Consider the following 9937-nt stretch of genomic DNA (forward strand, 5'->3'; position numbering starts at 1 on the left):
TAAGTCTTACACTATGAGATTTATGTAAGTTGTACATAAATTTATCCATATCTAGTGTTTACATTAAATTTTATTGATTTCCAGTATAGGTTATAAAAAAAGTATTTACACATTTAATTACGACTTAGACCATTTCCAATCCAACACCAAATTTTATATCAAATCCTAATTTTGATGTAAAATTTGGTATTTTGAGCTTCAAACCTCACCAATTTTTACATAAAATTTTGTATAACATTATCCATCACACCAATTCACTTTTTTAATATTTTAATATTATTTCATTTTAAAATCTTCTAATTAAATATTATATAAATTGTATGTTTTAATTAAATCTCTTGTATATTTAATTATTTTTATGCACTATTTTTATAATATTAATTTTATAGATAAAATTAGTTTTTCTATAAATTAATTTTTCTATATATGAACTTTTAAAAATATTAAAATCTATCTAATTCTACTATAAACTATAATTGCATTTAACTACAATTAACATTCACAAAAATTTAAAATGCAAACATATACATTTTTAAACAAATAACACAATATAATTAAGAATAACCGAAAATAATAAACTTTATGATTGTCACATTTTTGGAGAAAAAAAGTGCTACATGATATATTAACCTCATGTGTTATAATGTGCAACATAATTATTGAGGATGAGGGTGATCTTAACGCATCAATTCAAGATGCGTCAGAAGGTCCAACTCTGCCCGTGGAAATGAAAATAGATGAAAATTATCAATTTCAATAATTTTTAGCTCGATATAGAAAAATACAGGACAAAGAAACTCATTTTAAACTACGTAATGCATTAATAGATTATTTATGGGAACACCGTATTTATCTTGAGAATTGAATATTTATGTAGAATTTACAATAATTTTTTCAATTATGTATTGTTTATTTAATTGTACTTCATTAATGATTTCACTTTTATTTGTATTATCGATTATTATATATAATGTATAATATATGCTAGCAATTTATATTATTTTAAAAATTATGGTACAAAATATTTTTATTTTAATGATTAAAAAAGGGAAATAATATGAATTATATATGAGGAATGTTTTAGAAAGAATTTGTTTTATGAAATAAGAAAATATAAATGAAATAAGAAATAATAATATTATGTTTGGATGAAAATGCCCTTAGTGATAAAAGATATACTCCCTCCGTTTAAAAAAGAATGACCCTATTTCCTTTTTAGTCTGTTTCAAAAAGAATGACCCCTTTCCATTTTTAGCAAAACTTTAACTTTAACTTTTCACGTGACATGTTTAAGACCACAAGATTAAAGGGTATTTTGGTACATTGCCATAATTTTAAGGGAAAATTGTATATATGACAAACTAATAATTCAAATGAATTGCTATAACCACCCTTTGATTTAATTGTGCCCCCTTAGCATACTGTTTCCCTGTCACCTCTCTCCCTCAAACTCTCGCTCGCTGCTCTCCTCTCTCGCTCTATCTCTCGCTTGCTTCCTCTCACTTTTATACAAACACAAGTGTATAAAATATGTTTCTATTTGTATAAAGCAAGAGAAAATTATATAAATACATATATTTTTGTTCCCCTCTCTCCTCTCTCCCAGATCTCGCTCGCCACTCTCCCAGATCTCGCTCGTCACCCTCGCCTCGCTCACTTATTCAAACAGAAACAAAATGTATATTGTAATTCTGTTTGTATAAAGCGAGAGAATATTAAATATACACATGCAAATACATATATTTTCGTCCTATACTTATAATTGTACAATAAAAATACTCTCCTACCCAGTTTCTTTTGTCTTTCTCTCTTTCTCATTTTATACAAATTCAAAATTGTATATAATTTCTCTCTTTCTCGTTTTATACATTTTGATTCAATTGTATATTCCCTGCCCAAGTCTCTTTTGTCCTTTCTCTCTTTCTCGTTTTATACAAATTCAAATTGTATATAATTGTTCTATACACTTATAATTATACAATTCGTTCTATACAATTCTCTGCCTAAATCTCTTACTCTTTCTCGTTTTATGCACTTCCTTTTATGCAATTCGTTTCAACTGTATATGTATAGTGAATTATATATGTGTATGTTTGCTATGGAGTGCATTTAGTATACAAATATGAATTTTATGTTTTCTATATGTGAAAGTTGTTTAAATTTTAATTTAGAACACAAAATTAAAAAGTCTTCTTATTTTTTTAAATTTTGTTTCAAATCAAATTAGATTATTATTTTTTAAACAGACGAAGTATATAAAAATATGTATCATGTATTTATCGGTGCGTAATGTACACTTAAATTTTTTACTAGAAACATAGTGACGCAAGCAGTGAAGTCTACAATCGGCGCCAGAGGGGATAATTTCACAATAGAAAAAAATATATTTGGCAAGTCAAATGGAACGAGTTACATCTTTATCCGAAATTAATTTTCCCTCTATTTTTTCAGGGTCGAATTTATTATATATATTTTACCTAATATAACTATATTTTTAATATAATTTATAGATTATTACACGATAAAATTTTATCTGATGTGTACAAATATTCACCTAACAAAATCAGTCGAATGAATATAATAATGCATCTATTTCCAATACTCTTTAAAGTTCATTTATGTCCACCCAAAGAACCCAAGTTTGAACGTTGAAAAAGTCAAAGCTTATACACATTTCAAGCTGTATCAGAAAAGAGTGAGTTTCCCATCTTCACAAGATATTATAAAGTATTGCTACTCAATATCCAATTTCCACACTATAAATAAAAAAAGCCTTGCAACTTTAACCATACCCAAACAAAACTACAACTAAAAAATTTAGCAATGCTCTGTTTCTCTCAATTTCCTATCCCTCTCTTCTTTTTCCTCTCTATCCTCCTTATCCTCCAACACCATTGCCTCGCAAACTGCCACGTGGACGATGAGACCGGGTTGTTAGGATTCAAATCGGGTATCAAATCTGACCCGTCAGGTCTTCTGTCAAGCTGGAAATCAGGTACTGATTGTTGTAAATGGTCGGGTATATCTTGTGGGGAAAACAATCGGGTCACAAGTCTATCAATTGATGGACAACCGGGGAAAAACCAAGTCTTATCTGGTACCATCTCACCATCTCTCTCCAAACTAAAAATGCTAACCAGTATTTCTCTTACAAATCTTAAAAACTTAGCTGGTACACCAAATTTCCTCCTTTCTTTTCCTAATATTCAAATAGTTTATCTCGAAAACAATAATTTGTCAGGTCAAATATCCCCAAAAATTGGTAACTTGACCCAACTTTTTGCACTTAGTTTTTTGGGTAACAAGTTAACCGGGCCGATACCAAGTTCGATAGGGCAGTTAACTCAGTTGAGTCAGCTCAAACTCGGTGATAACCTGCTCACTGGCACAATTCCCAATACATTCGACAAACTCAAAGGCTTAACTTATTTAAGCTTAGAAAAAAATCAACTTAGTGGGTCGATACCAAATTTTTTCAATTCCTTATCTAATCTCAGAATATTAACACTTTCTCACAACAAATTTACTGGCAATTTTCCAAGTAGTATAACTACTTTGGCTCCAATATTAAGGTTCCTTGAGGTAGGGCACAATTATTTATCCGGGAAAATCCCAGATTTTCTCGGAAAATTTCGTTCCCTAGACACATTAGATCTTTCTTATAACAAATTCTCGGGAACAGTGCCAAAAACTTTTGCGAATCTTACCAAAATCTTTAATCTCAATCTATCTCATAATCTTCTAGTGGATCCATTCCCAGCATTATTTGTAAAAGGCATTGAATCTCTAGATTTGTCGTATAATAATTTCCATTTAAATACGATACCAAGTTGGGTGACTTCATCTCCGATTATATACTCATTGAAGCTAGCAAAATGCGGGATCAAGATCAAATTGGATGATTGGAACCCAAAAACAACGTATTTTTACGACTATATTGATTTATCGGATAATGACATTACTGGAAGTCCGATTGGGCTGTTGAATAAGACTGATTTCTTAATTGGATTTTATGCTGCTGGGAATAAATTAAAGTTTGATTTGGAGAAAATGAAGATTGTTAAGACACTTAAGGAATTGGATTTGTCTAGAAATATGGTTTATGGGGAAGTTCCAAAGGAAATTAGTGGACTAAACAAGTTGAATTTGAGTAATAATCATTTGAGTGGTCAACTTCCACCAACAAAGTTTAAGGCTAATTCATTTGCTGGAAATAAAGGACTTTGTGGTTCACCGTTGCCCCCTTGCAGAAAGTTTTAGTGTTATCAATGATTATATTGTGTTAAATTTTAATTAATTATTATGCTATGCTAGTACAATAATGATTTGGTATTTTGACAATACCTTGCACTTTGTTTTTGTTCAATAAATATGTTTAGTAAGTGGGACTTCCCAAATTTAATAATGAGATCTTTAGTTGGTATATTTAAATTATTGATTTAAGTTATTTACGGCCTCTAAAGTTATCTACATATTTTTCTTAGAAATTTCAGTTAAAATTTGTACCTATTGAACATATTATTTATTCGTAAATCATTTCTATTAGATACAAAATAATAATATAACAAAAATAGCGTGTTTCACTTTTCTTGAGTGTGTATAACAATTAAAAATTTTCTTTTTGTTTTTCAACTTATATACTTAATTTTTTAAAATAAAATAAAATAAAAAAACTTGTTTTCTTCTTCACTTCTTCACTGCAATCATCCTCTAAGTACTCTTGCATCTCTTTCTCTAACTCTTTTTTATTTTATTTTTTTGATTTTACCTTAATTTTTAAAAGTTAATAGATCTAAAAGTCAACTGTTGTAGCAAAGTTTCATTTTTTTTATAAAAATAATATTAATTGATTATTCTTTTAAGCAAAAGTCGTAATTCTTTTTAAGATAATTATGGTAGTAAGTGATTAAAGAAAATTCAAGTCGTTATTCTTTTTTAGATAATTATGATAGTAAGTGGTTAAAGAAACTTCAAAATGGATGAAAAACTTTACAATGACAACAAATTTTGACGAAGAAGAACAGGAATGGGGGTTGATAAAATAATTTATTTTTTTCTTTACTCTTTTTATCTAATTGTCACGTGTAATCGTTTTATTGGTCTATCTGCTGTCTTTCCACAAATTTTAATTTTGTGTTTAATAGATATAAATTTGTTAAGATTAAAGTGTTCAATAGGTACTGCCCTATGTTAAGGTATATAACTGAAATGTACGAACAACTTTACGGCTTGTATATGACTTAGGCCTAAATTATTTATCATTTACTTTTTTGTTTTTTGGGATACTTAAATTATATATTCATAAATCATAATATATACTTTTGTTGTCTATTTGACTTCGCATATTTCTTAAGAAACTATAAATAAAAGAGTAATTTTATTATAGAATAAAATAAATTTTAAGTCTTGAAAAATGTAATAGAAAACTAATTGTAATTAATGATACGAGTAAATTAGAAACTAATAAAGTGGATAAGTATTGTTGAACATCTCAAAATAGATGATGAACACTATTGTTGGATGGATAAAATATTTTCTTCATTTAAAACGGGATGATCTACTCCTTTTTTTAGTTAGTTTTAAAATGAAAGAATATTTTCTTTTTAAGGCGACACTTCTAATTTCAGCTTTACGCTTGGTATGTTTAAGATTACAAAATTAAAAAATATTTTGATACATTTAATATATTTAATTTAGAATTACTAAATTATTTTATTTTAATTTTTAAAAAAATTCCTACTAAATTAAAATAGATCATTTTTTTGAGATGAAGAAAGTATATGTTATATATTTATAAGTTACTTCAATCTATTCTTGGATGAACAAGTATATAAATTAATTCTTCTTCAATTAAATATTACCTGATAAAGGAGGACATGTGGATTAAGTCAAAGAGGATGGAAAAAAACTAGTGGTGTCATTTTCCAAGAGATCAATGAGTCATCACTTTCACTGAATTCACTTTCACATCAAAAAGACCTCTAGGTATTTTTAGTGTTTTTAAAATAAAATAATTTAAAATAGTTAAATAAATAATAAATATTTTCTAAATACTTGATTTATAGTTAAAGTAATAAAACCCAGTCAAAACGTTAACTTAAAAACTTTAACTTATAACTTTTGTCTTATTTTTATGTTGGGAATTGAAATTATTGAGGCTTAATTTTTGTTCCTTCCGTCTTTAATTGTAACGACGAGGATATAAATAACTTTATTTTAATGGCAGGAGTATAGTTAACTAATAAATTAAAGTTAAAAGGATTATTCTTTTATCATTTTCCCAAGATAAAATGAGGGTAAAATATGTAGTTCAAGAAATTTGGGGTCTTAGGGTTTTTAAATTTTGAGTTGATCAACAACTTCTACTACAATAGAAGTATGAGTAAAGCAACTGATATCAACATGCTTGCTCATCTGTAATTTAAATTTAAGTCTGGAATTATTGGTGAATGAAAAAATATGAAGTTTGTAGTTTTGATGGATGACAAAGAGTTGTAGTTTTGATCACTAACAAAGAGTCTTGATGAGTAGCAAATCATTGTTTATCATCAAAAAGAGGGTAAATGTTGGGAAGTAGGAGAACATATAAAGTAGTTTTGATGATTGATAAAATGAAGGCATGGTTTAGTACTTGTTGTCGTATCTGTACTCTATGAGAGATTGCGGCAAAGAAGAAAAAGTATTGCGGCAAAGAAGAAAAAAATACAGAAATCGATAGAAAGAAGGATACAAATATGGAAAGAAATAAAGAAGTAGCAATTCAAGTCAAATAAGGAAATAAATAAAGAAATAGCAATTCAAGCCAAATAAGGAAAAAAATAAAGTAGCAATTCAAGTCAAATAAGGAAAGCAGTAAATATAGACAAGTTCAAGAAGGAAAAGAATTTGCAATTCTGTCACGACCCAATTTCTCGAGCCATGAAGGCACCTACTATAACCCATCAGTAGGTAAGCCAAACCACAACCCAGAACCACACATACTGGGTGTGAGGGTAGAAACTAAACAAGACTAAGAAAAATTACTATAACAACATAAGCAAACCAAAACATAAATATAATAAAGGATCCCTCCCAGAACCTGGAAGTCACTAATACAGAGCTACCAACAAAACGAGTATAAGTCCCAACAGTGGACCACCGAAACTAGACTGTCTCGAAAAGTAAAAGACAAATCTTTATATAAACAGATGAAGACTGAAATAGTACAAAACGCTGTGTGCTCACCCCTATCTCCAGACCAGAAATTCTCCAAACTCGATCAACGCTGACTACCGGTGCTCGGACCTGCATCACGAAAATAGATGCAGAGCGTAGCATGAGTACCAAAAAAAACAGGTACCCAGTAGGCATCATAGGCCGACTGAACTAGAAAAGTAAAGCACTATGAAAAGACGGAATCACAAAACTAGAGGTCAAGAACAGAAGGCTAAGTAACACAATAATGCACACAAGTGTATAAAAATCTAACTAAATTAATATAAATAAGCTAACTACACCTAACTGGACCCACCATAAGCCCAGAAGGTACACTCGCGCACAAGTTTAAATAAAAACCCGAACGAACCCCCATAAGCCCGGCGAGTACACAAAATAACTATAACTTAAGGAGAATAAAACTCGAGGCCGAAGAACACCGAACCAAAAAGTAAAATCTGACGGTACGGAGGTCGGGCCTTGAACCGGACACTCACCAGAATTACACAAGTAGCCAATTGCAAAATATAAGTAACTGAGGCCGGACCTCTAACCGGATGCTCTACATACTTGAGGTCGGACCTCTAACCGGATGCTTTACATAAATATGTGGATGTTCGAGGCCGGACATTAAATCCGGATACCCGACAAAGATGTCGATATAGCTGCTGAAAGAGTCTTTATCTATCCGTAATCATATAAACCCATGGAACACCATCCAGACTTAGCTAATCAATATAAGACCTTAAAGTCGAATAGAAACTCAACTTTGAATCACGGAGCGGAAATCATTGTCACTGACGTAACTCGAGAAGCCGTAACATCGAAGAAATAAGAGTAACAATCGCTAGAGCAAGCTCATCGTCTTTCTAAATACCCAACTATCAGACTCAAGTCTGCTACATCAGTCTACAAGGATTTAAGCCGGCCGAGCGACGTCGGGGCTAAACTAAGTCCTACCGACTTTGAATCATGCATTGCTAAGGAAAACCCTAGTCAAACCTAAACTAAGGCCCAACATACTTCTGACAACCAGTATTCAAACATACAAGTAATTCATATAGCAAAGAAGGTCAATTAATAACAATAAACATGCTCACAGTTACCCGATAATTCTCAGAAAAAAGGCGAAAATATGATTTGTAACACCTATGCATGATCCAATAACTACCCAACCCAAATCCCAACTAATCAACATGCATTCACATGTTCGAGTTCAATCTAAGAAGAGAAACCATAGCCTACCTGAACGCAGATCACGCGCGCTCCAAAATTCACTCCCCGGATCTTTTACTTTCTAAAAGGCCTCGAAACGTTGATACACTAAAATCGCAAGAAACGGAGACGGGTCAATTTCATGGTCAAAATGGAAAAAGTGGGATCCGCGTTGAGAAATCCCGAATTAACCCCAAATAAAAGTCCTAAATAACTCTCGAAACTTGTATACCATAATGGAGCATAATTCAGGACTCAAAACAGTCCCAACATGAACATGCAACAAAAGAACCCAAATTCTAAGCTAAAAACCAGCAACTATGGCAGCAGCTACTTACAAGATTTTACCAAAAATGAAGCTCCAACAGCCAAAACCAACCACACCATGACGATCCTCACGAAAAACCACACAATATAGGCTCTTGAATCACTTGATTCGGACCTAAAATGGCCAAGAAATCACCTTCTAAAATTTTAGCCTTTGAATCGCCCAATTTGGAGTTGTATAGCTCAAGATATCAAGATTCTAAAGTAAGATACAAAGCTGAAAGTTGGGTTTTTATACGGGCTGCACCAGATTCAGCTTTGCCTACTTTCTTTAAAGTCTCCGACGGGTGCTCGGAATTCGTTCGGAACCTTATAAAAATAAAATAGATATGCTACCCTACCAAAGTCGACATTCCGGACTCAAAGGCGCAGTCGAAATTTTTATCAGAGGTCATCTCGATAAAATGTGGGTCCCACTTCCATTGACCATTTTAAGTCAAAAACCATAAAAGGGCTCGAAAAAAATATCAAAAACCTCAAAACCCGAAAGAAGGGTCAAACTAGACCAAACTCGACATTCCGGAGCTAACCGCGCTGACGGAATTCTCATCCGAGCGCGTTTACTCGGAATGTTGACTAAAGTCAAACTTAGCCTTTAAACTTAAAGTTAAAACGCCTAATCCCACCAACTCACACTGAAAACTTTGGGAGTCATGTCGACAATGCTACTAGACTAAAATGACCCTTTCGGAACTGATGGAATTGTCAGAATTGGATTCTGATGTCATCTTCTTGAACTTTTGATCGAGAATGATCGTTCAAGGTTCATAAGCTCCAAAAATACTAAAACTCACACAATAACCAAACGAATGACCAGGTGACCGATCTGTCAGTCCCAGCAAGTCATAAATGACTTGGAATCGCTATAGGAACGCTCTAAATGAGTACAGAAGATAAAACACTAAAAATGACAATAAGGGTCATTACAAATTCCTTTCCTTGTAGAAGTTGAAGACTAATTAAATCTATAAAAGGATTAAGAAGTTGAAAGCAAAAAGCATCTTTGCATAAGTTTCAGTTGCCTCCCTCTCTTCGCCCTATAACTGAAAAAAAGAGCACGGCGAAAAGCCAACCTTCTTTATCAAGAGAATTTATCAGAAAATCCAAAATGATAGCCATTGCATATTCACAAAATATATCATCTTGAGAGCAGTATTTTCTGGAGAAAAAAACGCAGGCCTTCGTCACAGCAACGTAAGGA

The 9937-nt window shown here is 31.6% G+C and overlaps 1 protein-coding gene across 1 annotated transcript; it reads left to right on the top strand.

Annotated features, from left to right (window-relative positions):
• Positions 1-2702: 2702 nt before the first annotated feature.
• Positions 2703-4431, top strand: LOC101262461 (DNA damage-repair/toleration protein DRT100). The gene has a single exon (XM_004248655.5). The coding sequence runs from the start codon at positions 2824-2826 to the stop codon at positions 4258-4260; it is 1437 nt and encodes a 478-aa protein (XP_004248703.1). The 5' UTR covers positions 2703-2823; the 3' UTR covers positions 4261-4431.
• Positions 4432-9937: the final 5506 nt, after the last annotated feature.

Source organism: Solanum lycopersicum, chromosome 10, assembly GCF_036512215.1.
Source record: "Solanum lycopersicum chromosome 10, SLM_r2.1".
In the NCBI taxonomy this organism is placed as follows: domain Eukaryota; kingdom Viridiplantae; phylum Streptophyta; class Magnoliopsida; order Solanales; family Solanaceae; genus Solanum; species Solanum lycopersicum.